The sequence below is a fragment of the Oncorhynchus keta genome, chromosome 34 (genome assembly GCF_023373465.1).
Source record: "Oncorhynchus keta strain PuntledgeMale-10-30-2019 chromosome 34, Oket_V2, whole genome shotgun sequence".
Taxonomy (NCBI): Eukaryota; Metazoa; Chordata; class Actinopteri; order Salmoniformes; family Salmonidae; genus Oncorhynchus; species Oncorhynchus keta.
This window is the reverse complement of record NC_068454.1, coordinates 74,669,941-74,690,892: the sequence shown is the minus strand read 5'-3', so window position 1 is coordinate 74,690,892 and position 20,952 is coordinate 74,669,941. Positions and strand designations below refer to the sequence as shown.

Sequence of the window (20,952 nt, the reverse complement as noted above, 5' to 3'; positions counted from 1 at the left end):
TTGAATATTTTCTACATTGTATAATAATAGTGAAAACATGAAAACTATTAGATAATACATATGGAATCATGTAGTAACCAAAAAAGTGTTAAGCAAATCAACAAATATTGTAGATTTTAGATTCATCGAAGAAGCCACACTTTCCCTTGATGACAGCTTTGCACAATCTTGGCATTCTCTCAAATAGTTTTTCCTTCACTCTGCGGTCCAAACCATCTCAATTGGGTTGAGGTCGGGTGATTGTGGAGGCCAGGTCATCTGATGCAGCACTCCTTCACTCTCCTTATTGGTCAAATAGCCCTTACACAGCCTTTGTCCTGTTGAAAAACAAATGATAGTCCCACAAACCAGATGGGATGGTGTATTGCTGCAGAATGCTGTGGTAGCCATGCTGTTTAAGTGTGCCTTGAATTCTAAATAAATCATTGACAGTGTCACCAGCAAAGCACCCCGACACCATCACACCTCCTCCTCCATGCTTCACGGTTGGAACCACACATGGGGAGATCATCCGTTCATCTACTCTGCTATCTCACAAAGACACCAAAAAATCTCAAATTTCAACTCATCAGACCAAAGGACAGATTTCCACCGGTCTAATGTGCATTGCTAGTGTTTATTGGCCCACGCAAGTCTCTTCTTCTTATTGGTTTCCTTTAGCAGTGATTTCTTTGCAGCAATTTGACCATGAAGGCCTGATTAACGCTGTCTCCTCTGAACAGTTGACGTTGAGATGTGTCTGTTACTTGAACTCTGTGAAGCATTTATTTGGGCTACAATCTGAGGTGCAGTTAACTCTAAGGAAATGATCCTCTGCAGCAGAGGTAACTCTGGGTCTTCCTTTCCTGTGGTGGTCCTCATGAGAACCAGTTTCATCATAAAAAAACCTTGACGCTTTTTGCGACTGCACTTTTTTTCCGCAATGACTGACCTTCATGTCTTAAAGTAATGATGGACTGTCCTTTCTCTTTGCTTATTTGAGTTGCTCTTGCCATAATATGGACTTCGCATTTTCCCAAATAGGGCTATCTACTGTATACCACCCTTACCTTGTCACAACACAACTGATTAGCTCAAACGCATTAAGAAGGAAAGAAATTCCACAAATGTACTTTTAACAAGGAACACCTGTTAATTGAAATGCATTTCAGGTGACTACCTCATGAAGCTGATTGAGAGAATTCCCAGAATGTGCAAAGCTGTCATCAAGGCAAAGGGTGGCTACTTTGAAGAATATATTTGATTTGTTTATCACTTTTTTGGTTACTACATGATTCCATATGTGTTATTTCATAGTTTTGATGTCTTCATTATTATTCTACAATGTAGAAAATAGTCAAAATAAAGAAAAACCCTTGAATGAGTAGGTGTGTCCAAACCTTTGACTCATACTGTAGGTCCTTGAAAGTGTTTCTGAATTGCTCAGTCTTTAGCTATGCCTTAAACGAGTCCAGAGACTCTGCAGCCCTGACAATGACTGGAAGTTTGTTCCACAGCTGAGGAGCTGCACAACTGAAAGCTTTGTCACCTGTAGTGTTTAGTCTGCTGTAGGGCTGCTGAAGGGAGATGGACCTGGAGGAGTGAACGGTGTGTGTGAGGCAGGAGGGTAGGATGAAGTCAGACAGCTACTTGATGTGAGAGAACAATAAAAGAAAGGGAGAGCCTAGGGGGAGAGGGAAAAAGGAAGAGCTACAGGGAAGATGGAGAAAGGGAGAGCTAAGGGGGAGAGGGAGAAAGGAAGAGCTAAGGGGGAGAGGGAGAAAGGAAGAGCTAAGGGGAAGAGGGAGAAAGGAAGAGCTAAGGGGAGAGGGAGAAAGGAAGAGCTACAGGGAAGAGGGAGAAAGGGAGAGCTAAGGGGGAGAGGGAGAAAGGAAGAGCTACAGGGAAGAGGGAGAAAGGGAGAGCTAAGGGGGAGAGGGAGAAAGGAAGAGCTACAGGGAAGAGGGAGAAAGGGAGAGCTAAGGGGGAGAGGGAGAAAGGGAGAGCTAAGGGGGAGAGGGATAAAGGAAGAGCTGCAGGGAAGAGGGAGAAAGGGAGCGCTAAGGTGAAGAGGGAGAAAGGGATAGCTAAGGGGGAGAGGGAGAAAGGGAGAGCTAAGGGGGAGGGAGAAAGGGAGAGCTAAGGGGGAGAGGGAGAAAGGGAGAGCTAAGGGGGAGAGGGAGAAAGGGAGAGCTAAGGGGGAGAGTGAGAAAGGGAGAGCTAAGGGGGAGAGGGAGAAAGGGAGAGCTAAGGGGGAGGGAGAAAGGGAGAGCTAAGGGGGAGAGGGAGAAAGGGAGAGCTAAGGGGGAGAGGGAGAAAGGGAGAGCTAAGGGGGAGAGGGAGAAAGGGAGAGCTAAGGGGGAGAGGGAGAAAGGGAGAGCTAAGGGGGAGAGGGAGAAAGGGAGAGCTAAGGGGGAGAGGGAGAAAGGGAGCGCTAAGGGGAAGAGGGAGAAAGGGAGAGCTAAGGGGGAGAGGGAGAAAGGGAGAGCTACGGGGGAGAGGGAGAAAGGGAGGGAGAGTAAAAAAGACACGCGTGAAGGGAAATTAAGGCAAGGAGGGAGGGAAGAGAGATGAAGAGGCAAAACATTCTCACCTCCCAGGGGTCAGATAGAAGCAGTCAAGCTGCTGTGTTGTGCCTACAGGGTCAAAGGTGACTCATCTCCAACTCACACAGATACCAGACACACATCACACACATCTCCATCTCAGAGGTCAAACTGAGGGTCATGACCAGCTGACGGTGAGCAGAAACAAGACGCTATACACCACACACATACGCTTCATCTTCTTGTCTGTTCTCACACACACATTAAACTGTCACTTAGAATGGGGTTTGTCACTCAGAGTGAGTGAGGGTGGTTTTGCAGCAGGCAGAGCAGAGCTGTGTGTGTTTCATGTGTGGGTCTTGTGATCATAACAAGCTCTTTAAATAGAGATTTAACCATTGGCGCTACAGTTGTGTGCACAGAGTGAGAACGATTGTGTGTGCATGTATGTGTGTTTGTGAGTGTGTGTCTGTGTGTTTGTGTATATTTTGGTGTTGTAACGTGTCCTCCCGTCCTTTAGGTGGCGAGCAGGCAGCCAGCAGACCGTTCTCCATGAGGAGCAGTAGAAGATGCCGGCTCTGCCAGCGCTGCTGCTGTCGATACACTTCTCCTCCTTCCTGCTAGTTACCATGGCACCACGCTCCAGAAGCCAGGCCGCCCTGCTCTCCTCCGTCCGGATGGGTGAGTGTCCATCTATCAATCATCCATCCATCCCTCTTTCCATCCCTTGATCACCCTCAGGTGTCTGTCTCCCTCTCCTCCCCCGGTGTCTCACCCCCCTCCACCAGGACACACCCACTCACTCACTCACCTGGCCTTCACACCCCTCGTAAATACTCTGCTTGTCTCCTCTCTTTTTGTCTTATTGTCTAATGGTGAGTAACATCAATGTTTTCTCCCGTTCCATATCTCCATCTCCCTCCCTCCCCATGTAGCTGCGATCCTGGATGACCAGTCAGTGTGTGGGCGTGGGGAGCGGCTGGCTCTGGCCCTGGCCAGGGAGAACATCAACAGTGTGATGGAGGGAGGGGCTAGAGCCCGTGTGGAAGTGGACATATTCGAACTGCAGAGGGACTCCCAGTATGAGACCACTGACACCAGTGAGTAACACCACTACAGACCACTAAGACCAGTACTGACTAGGCTGCAAATCCAAGATGGCGTAGCAGTCTGTCTTTGTGTTTGTCTTTGTCTTATCCTGTGTATATAGTCCTTTTTTTGTATTTTAATCTCACTTTCTATCTACGAACTAAATATACTTTCTTACAAACTTTCCTGCAACCTTTCCTGCAACCTGCCTCACCCAATGTGGTACGGATCTGCTATTTTTATTCCTTATAACTGGAACCTCCATCAGGAGCTGGCCAGCTAACTAGCTACCAGCCAGCTTTAGCTCGGACAATACCTGCCAGTCTGAACAGCACGATATCAACCCAGAGCATATCGGATTGCTTCTCTCTGCCACATCACAACCGAGTGATTACTGTTAGCTAAAACCTCTGTCCCGAAGCAAGCATCAGTTAGCCTTGAGCTAGCCTCAAGCTAGGCCCATATACCAGCTAATTATTGGGCTACCATGCCTCTTTGCCAATTGGCCTGGACCCTTTCTTGTCCACACGGAGCCCCGCAGATCCATCACGACTGGTCTGCCGACGTAATTGTCTGATGTGGTTTCAACAGGCCAATTGGCGATGTCGCCGAAGACCCATCTGCTAGCCCCGGCCCGCTGGCTTTCTGAAAGCTGTGTCTCCCGCTCGCCTAGTGTAGTAGCAACTACCGAACGGCTCCTGGACTCACCTATTGCTGCTCAATGGACCCTATGATCCCTCGGCTACACAGCTGATGCCAGCTGGACTGTTTCAATAACATGGTACCTCATTCTGTTTATCTGTCGGCCCCAGCCTCGAACTCAGGTCCTGTATGTACCTAACTGACCCGCTCTGCCCATTCATCGCCATTTACCCGTTGTTGTCTTAGCTCTCCCGATCAACACCTGCGATTGCTTTATGCCTCTCTCTAATGTCCATATGCCTTGTCTACTGCTGTCTCAGCTAGTTCTTATTGTTTTATTTCACTGTAGAGCCCCCAGTCCCGCACAACATGCCTTAGATAGCTCTTTTGTCCCACCCCCCACACATGCATAGCCTCACCTGGCTTAACTGGTGCCGCCAGAGATGCAACCTCTCTCATCGTCACTCAACGCCTAGGTTAACCTCCACTGTACTCATATCCTACCATACCCTTGTCTGTACATTATGCCCTGAATCTATTCTACCACGTCCAGAAATCTGCTCCTTTGATTCTCTGTTCCATGCGCACTAGACGACCAGTTCTTATAGCTTTTAGCCATACCCATATCCTACTCCTCCTCTGTTCCTCTGGTGATGTAGAGGTTAACCCAGGCTCTGTAGCCCCCAGTACTACACCTATTCCCCAGGCTCTCTCATTTGTTGACTTCTGTAACCGTAAAAGCCTTGGTTTCATGCATGTTAACATCAGAAGCCTCCTCCCTAAGTTTGTATTATTCACTGCTTTGGCACACTCCGCCAACCCTGATGTCCTAGCCATGTTTGAATCCTGGCTCAGGAAGGCCACCAAAAATTCTGAAATTTCCATCTCCAACTACAACATTTCCTGTCAAGATAGAAATGCCAAAGGGGGCAGAGTTGCAATCTACTGCAGAAATACTCTGCAGAGTTCTGTCATACTATCCAGGTCTGTACCCAAACAGTTTGAGCTTCTACTTTTAAAAATCCACCTTTCCAGATATAAGTCTCTCAATGAGGCAGCTTGACCCCCCCTCAGCCCCCAGCTGTGCCCTGGACACCATATGTGAATTGATTGCCCCTCATTTATTTCAGAGTCCGTAGAGTTAGGTGACTTAAACTGGGATATGCTTAACACCCCGGCCTTCCTACAATCTAAGCTAGATGCCCTCAATCTCACAAATTATCAAGGAACCTACCAGGTACAACCCTAAATCCGTAAACATGGGCACCCTCATAGATATCATCCTGACCAACTTGCACTCTAAATACACGTCTGCTGTCTTCAACCAGGATCTCAGCGATCACTGCCTCATTGCCTGCGTCCGTAATGGGTCCACGGACATACAACCACCCTCATCACTTTCAAACGCTCCCTAAAACACTTCAGCAAGCAGGGCTTTCTAATTGACCTGGCCCGAGTATCCTGGAAGGATATTGACCTCGTCCCATCAGTAGAGGATGCCTGGTTGTTCTTTAAAAGTTCTTTCCTCACCATCTTAAATAAGCTTGCCCCATTTAAAAAATATAGAACTAAGAACAGATTTAGCCCTTGGTTCACTCCAGATTTGACTACCCTTGACCAGTACAAAAACATCCTGTGGTGTACTGCATTAGCATCGAATAGCCCCCGCGATATGCAACTTTTCAGGGAAGTTAGGAACCAATACACTCAGTCAGTTAGGAAAGCAAAGGATAGCTTTTTCAAGCATCCTGTAGCACACATTCCAAAAAGGTTTTGGGACACTGTAAAGTCCATGGAGAATAAGAGCACCTCCTCCCAGCTGCCAACTGCACTGAGGTTAGGAAACACTGTCACCACCGATAAATCTACGATAATTGAACATTTCAATAAGCATTTTTCCATGGCTGGCCATGCTTTCCACCTGGCTACCTCTACCCTGGCCAACATTTTGGCTCCCCCCGCAGCAACTTGCCCAAGCCGCCCCGCTTCTCCTTCACCCAAATCCAGATAGCTGATGTTCTGAAAGAGCTGCAAAATCTGGACCCCTACAAATCAGGTGGGCTAAATAATCTGGACCCTCTCTTTCTAAGATTTTAGAAAGCCTGTTCAACCTTTCTCTCGTATCGTCTGAGATCCCTAAAGATTGGAAAACTGCCGCGGTCAACCACCTCTTCAAAGGGTCAGACACTCTAGACCCAAATTGTTACAGAACTATATCTATCCTTCCCTGCCTTTCTAACGTCCTCAAAAGCCAAGTTAACAAACAGATCACCAACCTTTTCCGCTATGCAATCTGGTTTCCGAGCTGGTCATGGGTGCACCTCAGCCATGCTCAAGGTCCTAAACGATATCATGACTGCCATCGATAGAAGACAGTACTGTGCAGCCGTCTTCATCGACCAAGCCAAGGCTTCAACTCTGTCAATCACCAGATTCTTATCGGCAGACTCAATAGCCTTGATTTCTCAAATGACTGCCTCGTCTGGTTCACCAACTACTTCTCAGATAGAGTTCAGTGTGTCAAATCGGACGGCCTGTTGTACGGACCTCTGGCAGTCTCTATGGGGGTGCCACATGGTTCAATTCTCGGGCCGACTATTTTCTCTGTATACATCAATGATGTCGCTATCCTTCCAGACTCACATTAAGCATCTCCAATCCAAAATGAAATCTAGAATCGGCTTCCATTTTTGCAACAAAGCCTTCTTCACTCATGCTGCTAAACATACCCTCGTAAAACTGACTATCCTACCGATCCTTGACTTCGGCGATGTCATTTATAAAATTGCCTCCAACACTCTACTCAGCAAATTGGATGTAGTCTATCACAGTGCCATCCGTTTTGTCACCAAAGTCCCATCTTCTACCCACCACTGCGACTTGTATGCTCTCGTTGGCTGGCCCTCGTTTCGTATTCGTTGCCAAGCCCACTGGCTCCAGGTCATCTATAAGACTGACCAGTACTGACCAGTAATAATACCAGTACAGACAAGTACTGATCAGTAATACCAGTACAGACCAGTACTGACCAGTAATATCAGTACAGACCAGAACAGACCAGTCATACCAGTACAGACCAGTACTGACAAGTTTTACCAGTACAGACCAGTAATAGCAGTACAGACCAGTACTGACCATTACTGACCCGTAATATCAGTACAGACCAGTACTGACCAGTACTGACCAGTAATACCAGTACAGACCAGTACTGACCAGTACAGACCAGTGCAGACCAATACAGATCAGAATTATCAGTACAGACCAGTACAGATCAGTACTGACTTGTAATACCAGTACAGACCAGTACTGACTTGTAATACCAGTACTTACCAGTAATACGAGTACAGACCATTACTGACCAGTAATACCAGTACAGACCAGTACTGAACAGTAATACCAGTACTACAGACTTTATGTACAAAATAGATTGAGGATTTCATTCAGTAGTTTATGTGTATTAGCTCACAGACCAATGACTTCTATCAGGATACAGACACTTGCTGTTCCCGTTACAAGAAGTCACCACCCTGCCGCTGGCCACAGCGAGCTGGAGGGAGAAGTGACTGTGTGTGGACGTGTGTGAATGTACAGTACAGTATGTGTGTGTGTGTTTGTGGATTTATTAATTTGTGTGTGTGCTTGTGTGTGGATTTATTCATGTGTGTGTGCTTGTGTGTGGATTTATTCATGTGTGCATGCTTGTGTGTGGCTTTATTCATGTGTGTGTGTGTGTGTGTGTGTGTGTGTGTGTGTGTGTGTGTGTGTGTGTGTGTGTGTGTGTGTGTGTGTGTGTGTGTGTGTGTGCGTCCTTGACCAGTGGGCAGGACACTCTGACAGGCGTATTTGCCATCAGTGTCCTTGGATCACAGGCCTCATCTTACAGCTGTAGCTGTTGAGACACACACACACACACACACACACACACACACACACACACACACACACACACACACACACACACACACACACACACACACACACACACACACACACACACACACACACACACACACACGCCAGAGGTTATGGATGATGAGGATGGAGAGATGTAGAGGATTGAAATGGAGCCCAGGGTGAATCTCAGTGGTCTGAAGCAGCTTCCTCTCCTCATCTCATTACCTTCAGCAGAACTGACGTGAAGATGCACCATATACAGTTCCTTGGAAAAGTATTCATCCCCCGTGGCGTTTTTCCTATTTTGTTGCATTACAACCTGTAATTTAAATATATTTTAATTTGGATTTCATGTAATGGACATATACAAAATAGTCCAAATTGGTGAAATTAAATGAAAAAAATGACTTGTTTAAAAAATTCTAAAAGATAGATAACTGAAAAGTGCTGTGTGCATATGTATTCACCCCCTTTGCAATGAAGCCCCTAAATAAGATCTGGTACAACCAATTACCTTCAGAAGTCACATAATTAGTTAAAAGTCCATCTGTGTGCAATCTAAGTGTCACATGATCTTTCGCATGATCTCAGTATAAATACACCTGTTCTGAAAGGCCCCAGAATCTGAAAGGCCCCAGAAAGGCCCCAGAATCTGCAACACCATGAAGACCAAGGAGCTCTCCAAACAAGTCAGGGACAAAGTTGTTGAGAAGTACAGATCAGGGTTGGATTCGAAAAGAAATATCAGAAACTTTGAACATCCCATGGAGCACCATTAAATCATTATTAAAAAATTGAAAGAATATGGCACCACAACAAACCTGCCAAGAGAGGGCAGCCCACCAAAACTCACGGACCAGGCAAGGAGGGAATTAATTAAAGAGGCAACAAAGAGACCAAAGATAACCCTGAAGGAGCTGCAAAGCTCCTTCAGGGGATGAATAGTTATGCACTCTCAATTTTTTTTGTTGTTGTTGTTGTTTGTTTTACAATGAAAGATATTTTGCATCTTCAAAGTGGTAGGCATATTGTGTAAGTCAAATGATACAATCTCCCAAACAATCAATTTTAATTTCAGGTAGTAAGGCAACAAAATAGGAAAAATTCCAAGGGGGTGAATACTTTCACAAGCCACTGTATTTACTGTAGCCCCATGATGTGTGTGATTATTGCCCCCTGTCAATCATTGACTCTCGTGTCCCTGTTACTGTCTAGGTTCAACAACCATGGTTACTGTGACACAGTGCAGTGTGGCAGGAAGACATGTTGGCCTTAATCAGTATGTCAGTGGCATTGATCAGTAACAGGAGCTGATCATTGAACAATATGTTAACTATGAGACAGAACAGACTGACTTACAGACTGACTAACAGACTGAACACGCCCTAACAGTAGGCAAGATGGAGTTTCCACCTTGCTGCTATGTTTCCAACCTTTCCCCATCAGTAGTCACAAGAGAAAATAGATCATTTTAAGGTGTAGGCAATGGCTAGGTTCCACTCTATAAACTCACTCCCTTCCCTCTGCCCGTGAAGGGAAGGTGGCATAATGGAACCAAGCCAGAGTGTTAAACACCTTTCTAAACAAGAAAACAAGGAGTGAGTAAGAGTTCTGAGGTCCACAAGCATTAGAAACAATAGACTGCACTTCAACATTTATAGCAACAGACATAAAGATAGAAATACATTCCCACCAGACTAACACAGCACCCAGACTAACACAGCACCCAGACTAATACAGCACCCAGACTAACACAGCACCCAGACTAACACAGCACCCAGACTAACACAGCACCCAGACTAATACAGCACCCAGACTAACAGAGCACCCAGACTAACAGAGCACCTAGACTAACAGAGCACCCAGACTAACAGAGCACCTAGACTAACAGAGCACCCAGACTAACAGAGCACCCAGACTAACACAGCACCCAGACTAACACAGCACCCAGACTAACACAGCACCCAGACTAACAGAGCACCTAGACTAACAGACACCCAGACTAACAGAGCACCTAGACTAACAGAGCACCCAGACTAACAGAGCACCCAGACTAACACAGCACCCAGACTAACACAGCACCCAGACTAACACAGCACCCAGACTAACACAGCACCTAGACTAACAGAGCACCCAGACTAACAGAGCACCCAGACTAACACAGCACCCAGACTAACAGAGCACCCAGACTAACACAGCACCCAGACTAACACAGCACCCAGACTAACACAGCACCCAGACTAACAGAGCACCCAGACTAACACAGCACCCAGACTAACAGAGCACCCAGACTAACAGAGCACCCAGACTAACAGAGCACCTAGACTAACAGAGCACCCAGACTAACAGAGCACCCAGACTAACACAGCACCCAGACTAACAGAGCACCCAGACTAACACAGCACCCAGACTAACACAGCACCCAGACTAACACAGCACCCAGACTAACAGAGCACCCAGACTAACACAGCACCCAGACTAACACAGCACCCAGACTAACACAGCACCCAGACTAACACAGCACCCAGACTAACACAGCACCCAGACTAACACAGCACCCAGACTAACACAGCACCCAGACTAACACAGCACCCAGACTAACACAGCACCCAGACTAACACAGCACCCAGACTAACAGAGCACCCAGACTAACAGAGCACCTAGACTAACAGAGCACCCAGACTAACAGAGCACCTAGACTAACAGAGCACCCAGACTAACAGAGCACCCAGACTAACACAGCACCCAGACTAACACAGCACCCAGACTAACACAGCACCCAGACTAACAGAGCACCTAGACTAACAGACACCCAGACTAACAGAGCACCTAGACTAACAGAGCACCCAGACTAACAGAGCACCCAGACTAACACAGCACCCAGACTAACACAGCACCCAGACTAACACAGCACCCAGACCCAACACACAGCACCTAGACTAACAGAGCACCCAGACTAACAGAGCACCCAGACTAACACAGCACCCAGACTAACAGAGCACCCAGACTAACACAGCACCCAGACTAACAACAGCACCCAGACTAACACAGCACCCAGACTAACAGAGCACCCAGACTAACAGAGCACCTAGACTAACAGAGCACCCAGACTAACAGAGCACCCAGACTAACAGAGCACCCAGACTAACACAGCACCCAGACTAACACAGCACCCAGACTAATACAGCACCCAGACTAACAGAGCACCCAGACTAACAGAGCACCTAGACTAACAGAGCACCCAGACTAACAGAGCACCTAGACTAACAGTGCACCTAAACTAACACAGCACCCAGACTAACAGAGCACCCAGACTAACAGAGCACCCAGACTAACAGCACCCAGACTAACAGAGCACCCAGACTAACAGAGCACCTAGACTAACAGAGCACCCAGACTAACAGAGCACCCAGACTAACACAGCACCCAGACTAATACAGCACCCAGACTAACAGAGCACCCAGACTAACAGAGCACCTAGACTAACAGAGCACCCAGACTAACAGAGCACCTAGACTAACAGAGCACCTAGACTAACACAGCACCCAGACTAACAGAGCACCCAGACTAACAGAGCACCCAGACTAACAGAGCACCTAGACTAACAGAGCACCCAGACTAACAGAGCACCCAGACTAACACAGCACCCAGACTAACAGAGCACCCAGACTAACACAGCACCCAGACTAACACAGCACCCAGACTAACACAGCACCCAGACTAACAGAGCACCCAGACTAACAGAGCACCTAGACTAACAGAGCACCCAGACTAACAGAGCACCCAGACTAACAGAGCACCCAGACTAACACAGCACCCAGACTAACACAGCACCCAGACTAATACAGCACCCAGACTAACAGAGCACCCAGACTAACAGAGCACCTAGACTAACAGAGCACCCAGACAAACAGAGCACCTAGACTAACAGTGCACCTAAACTAACACAGCACCCAGACTAACAGAGCACCCAGACTAACAGAGCACCCAGACTAATACAGCACCCAGACTAACAGAGCACCCAGACTAACAGAGCACCTAGACTAACAGAGCACCCAGACTAACAGAGCACCCAGACTAACACAGCACCCAGACTAATACAGCACCCAGACTAACAGAGCACCCAGACTAACAGAGCACCTAGACTAACAGAGCACCCAGACTAACAGAGCACCTAGACTAACAGTGCACCTAGACTAACACAGCACCCAGACTAACAGAGCACCCAGACTAACAGAGCACCCAGACTAACAGAGAACCTAGACTAACAGAGCACCTAGACTAACAGAGCACCCAGACTAACAAAGCACCTAGACTAACAGAGCACCCAGACTAACAGAGCACCTAGACTAACAGAACACCTAGACTAACAGAGCACCCAGACTAACAGAGCACCTAGACTAACAGAGCACCTAGACTAACAGAGCACCCGGACTTACAGAGCATCCGGACTAACAGAGCACCCAGACTAACAGAGCACCCAGACTAAAGTGATTTATTTTAAGAGAAGTGCACCTGGTTGACTTCTGTCCCTCTGTCTCCCTCTCCTCTCAGTGTGCCAGATTCTACCTAAAGGAGTGGTGTCTGTGATAGGCCCTGCCAACAGCCCTGCTTCTGGCTCGACTGTCAGTCATATATGCGGAGAGAAGGAGGTGAGTGGCACACACATGCATCTCTCGCTCTCTCTCACACACCCTTCTTGTTCATCGTTACAGTGTCAAGAGATTGAGTCTCCCCTGAATCTCTCCTCATGTAATTAACCATCAACCACTTCTTCCGTCTGTTTTCTCTTTAATCCCTTTGGCCTTTTATAACGTCTCACTCTGTTCTCCTCCTCTCCTCATTTCTGTTTCCTCCCACCATCTTTCTATGTCTCTCTCTCGCTCCTTGATGTTTTCTGTACTGGTTCTTTGATATCTTTGCCTTCTCTGCTCTTCCTTTCTCTCGCTAATTCCTTTATACTCTCCTCTCCTCTCCTCTCCTCTCCTCTCCTCTCCTCTCCCTCTCTCCTCTCCTCCTCCTCCTCTTCTACTTTCCTTTCCTCTCTCCTCTCCAGATCCCTCATGTAAAGATAGGTCCAGAGGAGACTCCCAGGTTGCCCTACCTACGTTTTGCCTCGGTCAGTCTGTACCCTAGCAACGAGGACATGAGCCTGGCAGTGGCAGCCATCCTGCGATCCTTCAGCTACCCCTCAGCCAGCCTGGTCTGCTCCAAGGCCGAGTGTGAGTACTGTGTGCACACGCATGTAGTTGTAATTGTGTGTTTATTTTAATTATTATGATTTTTTTTAAACGTGTTACTGCTATTTCTCCCCATTTGGTAGTTACAGTCTTGTCCCATCGCTGCAACTCCCATATGGACTCTGGAGAGGCGAAGGTCGAGAGCCATGTGTCCTTCCGAAACATGATCCCGCCAAGCCGCACTGCTTCTTGACACACTGCTCGCTTAACCTGGAAGCCAGCCGCACCAATGTGTCGGAGGAAACACCATACAGCTGTCGACCGAAGTCAGCCTTCATGCACGCGGACGCCGGGCTAGAGCACGATGGGACAAGGACATCCCAGCCGGCCAAACCCTCCCCTAACCCGGATGACGCTGGGCCAATTGTACGCCGCTCATGGGTTTTCCTGTCGCGACACAGTCCGGGATTGAACCCGGATCTGTGGTGACGTCTCTAGCACTGCGATGCAGTGCCTTGGACCACTGCGCCACTCAGGAGGCGCTGTGTGTGTGCCTTTGTGTGTGCCTTTGTGTGTGTGTGTGTGTGTGTGTGTGTGTGTGTGTGTGCCTTTGTGTGTGCCTTTGTGTGTGTGTGTGTGTGTGTGTGTGTGTGTGTGTGTGTGTGTGTGTGTGTGTGTGTGTGTGTGTGTGTGTGTGTGTGTGTGTGTGTGTGTGTGTGTGTGTGTGTGTGTGTGTGTGTGTGCGTGTGTGTGTGTTCGTGCAACTCACACTCCCTGTGCGAGCTCATGGCATCTTGGCACGTTCACACTGTCTGGGCGATTATGACTGTCCCCTGCTGTTAGACACTCATTCTAACAGGCTGCTCTTAAAGTTCACTAAACTGTACATGCAAACAACACAACTCATGGTCCATACAATTCACACTCCAACTACTGTTGTAGATACTTCTACCTCTTACTCATCCTCCAGCACTTGGCCAGACAGTCAACTACCTGTCAGGCTCCTGATACAGTATAAAGACTGAGAGCAACTTACAATTGTTAGAGCTATCAGACTATTGATTTAATGATTGATGCACAGCTCCAAAGAGCTGTAATTCTGTTTCAGTCTCATAAAATGAAGAGCTCCTCTCCTCTTCATAGACTTGCCACTTTGAACATGAGACCCTTTGAAATTGCACACCGATATGATCAGTGATTTTGATGTGATACACAGGCCTACTTCCTTCCTTCCATTTGCTGACTTGTGTCTTTTTGATGTGTTTACAAAAAGCTTTTCTATTTGGAAGAGGTTTTTAAAGCAACAGGTATGGTAGTCATGGTGATATAGTGATTGCCGGTGCAGATGAGGCTCTACATTTGTCTGGGAAGTGATCTTGTCAAGGTTACCGTTACCCACAGACTCTCTGACCCACTTGGCTGTGGGAGCTATCACCGTGCCGAGCTGCTGGTTGCCATGGCTGCAGAAAAGGTGCTAACTGACACTCAACAGGCTGACTGCCTGACTCCCTCCACACACACGTACATACAGTCAGTGTGCTGCAGAGAGATAGACGATTAAAACACCATGGTTACAACCAACGGGTTTTCATATTTTTCCATCTACTTCCGTCGAATGGCTTTCAGGATAAGTGGACGTTATGTGTGTGAGAGATAGGGCCGCCGTCCATCACATATCAGATGTAGTGATGAGTAATGCAAGGAGACCAAGATGGTTTCTTTTTTTCTTCTTATAGTGTCCATTCTGTTGCTGCATGGACAAAGATGTTTTATGTTGATTTCCAGGCATTTTCCTTTTTTTTTTCACTGAAATGTTTTTGGGGAGGTTTCCTTCTCTAGTTATGTATGGGTCACGTCCAGCTACTAATCTAGTGCCATTATGCAGTTTTTATGAGATGGATGAGGTCAGAGGAAGGAGAGGACAGAGGGAGGTGGTAAAAAGGGATCGAGAGAGAGGAAGCAAGAGCTGGAGAGAGGAATAGAGGGACAGGGGAGAGATGATGAGAAAGGAGATGGAGAGCAAAGGGGAGAGTGACCAGGATAGGAAAAGAAAGAGAGAGAGAGAGAGATACAAAAGAGCTAGAGCAAAAGATGGAGAGGTTAGCGAAAGAGAGAGAGCAGTTAGAGAGAGAGACAGAAGGAGGAGAGGTTAGGTTAGTGAGAAAGTGTGATAAAGAGAGAGAGGAAGCTAGAGAGAGAGTATTGATTTTTCTCCTCCTTCAAACTAATTAACGTTTTTGGCCTGGTTCAGTGATTACCACACTGCTTACAGGCCTGCTCTCTGGGAGGCTCCTGTCCCTCCCTCCCTCCTGTCCCTCCCTCCCTTCTCTATCTCCCCTCTGGCTCCCTGTGAAGCTCCCCAGACGCTGGTAGCTCCTTTTATTTACTCATCTAGCAGCGTTTTACTAGAGAATATAGAATTAGAATGGGAATTAGAATGTATATTCTAAACCCCAAGGACCTTTCCATAGTGTTTGGCCCAGGGGCTAGCTACAGTACTGTATATTTGCAGTACAGAATGCTTTGAGGAACGAAGTCGTCATGTCGTCACCGGAAACGTTTGATATTGTGAATGCCAATGGGAGAGAAAGAAGTAGACGTTCATTTAACTTTCTGTTTGGCTTGTCCCTAGTGGGTCTTGTTGCTATGTACGTGGCTAAGTAATTACCAGGCCGTCCGTAGTGGATTGGTGGGTCAGTTTTTTTCAATTGCTTTCAACCACATTGTCTCTCTCAGAATAGGATACATTTCACAGTGCTATACAATATGCATGCAACAGGCAACAATGTCAAATTCTAGATATTCTATGTCAATGCCACAATGGTGGGTTAGCACGATATAATCATTGAATCTCCCCAGAACCTGATTTATAGGATCTCTTGTTTAGAACTACCAGTAAAGCACACTTTCTATGCATTTTACAATGCCAATCTCCAACATCCCATGTTCGTTTGTGGGATGTTAAATTAGGTCTCAAAATGTCTCTGTTATTCTATCCCTTCTCTTCTCCTTCTCTCCGGCTCTCACCCGGCACCGCCCCTCAGGCCTTCTGCGATTGGAGGAGCTAGTGCGGCGCTTCCTGATCTCCAGGGAGACGCTGTCAATCAGGATGCTGGATGACAGCCTGGATCCCACCCCTCTGCTGAAGGAGATACGAGACGACAAGGTGGCCACCATCATCATTGACGCCAACGCCTCCATCTCCTACCTCATCCTCAAAAAGGTCAGGGGTCATGCCTCAAAGGCTTTTATAGAATAGCTACACGAGTTGTCGCATGTAGAGCACAAACAGATCTGAGATCAGGCTGAGAAGTTGTACCTATTGACTGATTTAGAGAGCAACAATGGTTCAATTATCTTAAGCAGCTGAAATCATATTGACAGCTTGACTATTTAACATGTGGTAATCCAAATTCAGTGGTGATGATGGGTCCATAGGTGTTATGATGATTTATATTGTACAGCCTGTAGCAACAGCAGTCAGAGCACAGGAGTGACTCAGAGATTGGCCTTTATATAGAACTGTGTCTGTCTGTCTGTCAGTACATGCATTACCACTGCTCTCTGCTTCTCTGCTCTCTCTGCTCTGTCTACTCTCTGCCTTAAGCTTTATTGTGTAAGTTTGACAATTTAACACTGTGGTTGTGGTAAGCTCTCTTTCCATCCCCCTCTCTCTCTCGTCATCCCTCTCTCTCTCTCTCTCTCTCTCTCTCTCTCTCTCTCTCTCTCTCTCTCTGCTACTGTCCTTCTCACCCTCACTCTGTCTCCTACCACTACCACATATATCTTCCCCCCTCTTCTCTCTTACTTTCTATCTCACCCTCCTTCTCTCTGTCTCCCCTCCCTCCTTCGCTTCTCTCTCTCTCTCCACAGGCGTCAGAGTTGGGGATGACATCAGCGTTTTACAAGTACATCCTCACCACCATGGTAAGAACGCAACAACGCCTCTTAGCATTCCTGCCATCTTTCTACCTTTCCTCTCCTCCGTGTCCTTCCTTCCGCCTCCTTCCCACTCCCTTTCTTTGTCCCTGGGTATGTGTGAGGGACGGGGCCAGGGGCCTGCCACCTGGGAGAAACACATTACAACACACAGAGAGAACTACACTACATGACCAAAAGTATGTGGACACCTGCTCCCTAAACATCTCATTCCAAAATCATGGGCATTAATATGCAGTTGGTCCCCCTTTGCTGCTATAACAGCCTCCACTCTTCTGGGCAGGCTTTCCACTAGATGTTGGAACATTGCTGCGGGGACTTGCTTCCATTCAGCCACAAGAGCATTAGTGAAATAGGGCACTGATGTTGGGCGATTAGGCCTGGCTCGCTGTTGACGTTCCAATTCATCCCAAAGGTGTTTGATGGGGTTGAGGTCAGGGCTCTGTGCATGCCAGTCAGGTTCTTCCACACCAATCTCGACAAACCATTTCTGTATGGACCTCGCTTTGTGCACAGAGGCAATGTCATGCTGAAACAGGAACGGGCCTTCCCCAAACTGTTGCAACAAAGTTGGATGCATAGAAGTGTCTAGAATGTCATTGAATGCTGTAGCGTTAAGATTTCCCTTCGCTGGAAATAAGAGACTTAGCCCGAACCATGAAATCCGGGGCAGAAATTGAACAAACTGAGTTGTTGGGAAGGTGCCACGTTGAAAGTCAAGGTAAGGCCGTTCTACTGTCAATGTTTGTCTATGGAGATTGCATGGCCGTGTGCCCGATTTTATACACCTGTCAGCAATGGGTGTGGCTGAAATATATATATATAGTGTATTAAAAAATAGCAGTTTAAATATTTTTTTAATATAATTGAGGTCAAAGACATATCTTCAAAAATTATAAGTGATGTAAATCTCAACCATTTATCTTTTCCAGTGATGAAAATGTCTCATGGGATGGTGGGGTATGCAAAATGGGTAAACTTTGAGTACCTTTATCTCTTGAATGTTTTGGCATTCAGGTCCAAAAAGTCACATTCTAAGCACTACATGGGCAAATATGTATGGAAATTAAATCAAAAAGGCTGCTGTCAAAAGTGGATTGAATTCAAATGGATTTACACTGAAGACATTTCAAATGTTATGTTCTCAAATGTATTTTCTATTTTTTACATTTATTTCACACCAAATAAACATACACAAACAAACAAGTTACAGACACACACAAAAAACAACTCCATCTCCTCTTCCCAGTCCTACATGCTCACACCTCCATCCCTAGTGCCTGGCCACACCTCCATCCCTAGTGCCTGGCCACACCTCCATCCCAGGTGCCTGGCCACACCTCCATCCCTTGTGCCTGGCCACACCTCCATCCCTAGTGCCTGGCCACACCTCCATCCCTAGTGCCTGGCCACACCTCCATCCCTAGTGCCTGGCCACACCTCCATCCCTAGTGCCTGGCCACTTCTCCATCCCAGGTGCCTGGCCACACCTCCATCCCTTGTGCCTGGCCACACCTCCATCCCTTGTGCCTGGCCACACCTCCATCCCTTGTGCCTGGCCACACCTCCATCCCTTGTGCCTGGCCACACCTCCATCCCTTGTGCCTGGCCACACCTCCATCCCTAGTGCCTGGCCACACCTCCATCCCTAGTGCCTGGCCACACCTCCATCCCTTGTGCCTGGCCACACCTCCATCCCTTGTGCCTGGCCACACCTCCATCCCTAGTGCCTGGCCACACCTCCATCCCTATTGCCTGGCCACACCTCCATCCCTAGTGCCTGGCCACACCTCCATCCCTTGTGCCTGGCCACACCTCCATCCCTTGTGCCTGGCCACACCTCCATCCCTTGTGCCTGGCCACACCTCCATCCCTTGTGCCTGGCCACACCTCCATCCCTTGTGCCTGGCCACACCTCCATCCCTAGTGCCTGGCCACACCTCCATCCCTAGTGCCTGGCCACACCTCCATCCCTTGTGCCTGGCCACACCTCCATCCCTTGTGCCTGGCCACACCTCCATCCCTTGTGCCTGGCCACACCTCCATCCCTAGTGCCTGGCCACACCTCCATCCCTCGTGCCTGGCCACACCTCCATCCCTCGTGCCTGGCCACACCTCCATCCCTAGTGCCTGGCCACACCTCCATCCCTTGTGCCTGGCCACACCTCCATCCCTCGTGCCTGGCCACACCTCCATCCCTCGTGCCTGGCCACACCTCCATCCCTCGTGCCTGGCCACACCTCCATCCCTTGTGCCTGGCCACACCTCCATCCCTCGTGCCTGTCCACACCTCCATCCCTCGTGCCTGGCCACACCTCCATCCCTTGTGCCTGGCCACACCTCCATCCCTCGTGCCTGGCCACACCTCCATCCCTCGTGCCTGGCCACACCTCCATCCCTTGTGCCTGGCCACACCTCCATCCCTCGTGCCTGTATTATTGTTGGTCACATGGCCTTAAATTATACCAATGAGTTTTTCTCGGTCAGTGCCTTGAACCGCTGCGCCACTCGGGAGACCTAAATACAGTATGCAGACAAAAGGCTTAAAAGTTTATATTGTAATACTTATGACAGCCAATTGTCTATCTCCACCTGTAACTTTTGGACTTGATAGCATTCCCAGAAAGCATGGATTATTGAATCATTGTTAGTTTTCCACATTCATTTTGTATAATAGAATCTATACGTTATATTAAACTGGATTAATGGTAAATGTTCGTTAACTGTAGTTTTATTAGTTTGCTCTGATGTCCAAAAGATTTCAAATGGAAATTTCATGATATGTAACTTTCAAGTTCCATGTATTTGAAACTATCTACATTCGGTCAGTCCAAAATTACTTTTTCATTCTGTCATGGAAATAAATGTATTTCCTGTTACCAAGTCATTTACGGTTTCCATGTCTTTAGTTGTCCTTGTGGACCAAGTTATTGGTGAATTCTGAATAGCTATCCAAGGATTGTTCCATAAGGTTGTGTTTTTAGGGAGTGATTTAGGTTCTTGTAGAATATGTTACATTTTATTCCATATTGTTATAGTGTTCTTAACTATGCAGTTGTTAATGTTCTTACCTTTATACTTTGAAAATAGACAAGATTCTGGGGATGAGCATGTGCCTCTTCAATATGTACCCATTGTTCTGCTTTAGTGTATTTAACTTTATGTTGCAAGTCAAATCCTTTGGTAGTGATTTGATACAATTCCAAGTCTGGAATATTAAAACCACCCTCAGGCTTAGAAAGATGTAAAACGTTCCTTTTTATTCTATTACTTTTATTAGCCCATATAACGTCTATTATGACTGAGTATACGTTTTTAAAGACGGCATGGAAACCGTCAGTGACTTGGTAACAGCAGATCTTCAGTGGGTAATTGGTACCAAAAATAAATATACAACTTTGGGGGCCATGCCATTCTAGAGGTTTATTTTGCCTGTAAGATGTATGTGATAATTATTCTATTGAATTAGATTTGCTTTCATATTGTTGAATAATGGAATAAAATGATCTTTATATATTTGTTGTATATTGTCACTTATTAAGCAACGTAGGTATATATTTTTATGGTCCACTTAAAGGATTGCTGTAGATGGTGAGTTATTTTTTTATTTTGTTCATTTGACATTATTTCGCTTTTTTCCATGTACATTTTAAATACTGAGATTTTTGAGTGTTTTGAAAATA

At 47.0% G+C, this 20,952-nt stretch overlaps 1 protein-coding gene across 5 annotated transcripts in view; it reads left to right on the top strand.

The window, feature by feature from the left end:
* LOC118373587 (glutamate receptor ionotropic, kainate 5-like) overlaps positions 1-20,952 on the top strand; it is a 149,251-nt gene that overhangs the window by 67,842 nt on the left and 60,457 nt on the right. For 4 of the 5 annotated variants that reach the window (XM_052494817.1, XM_052494818.1, XM_052494816.1 and 1 more), the window contains 6 exons: positions 3,046-3,206; positions 3,461-3,625; positions 12,705-12,802; positions 13,207-13,372; positions 16,375-16,553; positions 17,204-17,257. In XM_052494817.1, coding sequence (XP_052350777.1) covers positions 3,095-3,206; positions 3,461-3,625; positions 12,705-12,802; positions 13,207-13,372; positions 16,375-16,553; positions 17,204-17,257 — 774 coding nt within the window. In that variant the 5' untranslated portion in view covers positions 3,046-3,094. Of the gene's footprint in view, positions 1-3,045; positions 3,207-3,460; positions 3,626-12,704; positions 12,803-13,206; positions 13,373-14,053; positions 14,802-16,374; positions 16,554-17,203; positions 17,258-20,952 lie in introns of those variants that run through there. The other variant, XM_052494820.1, reaches the window with a different exon arrangement.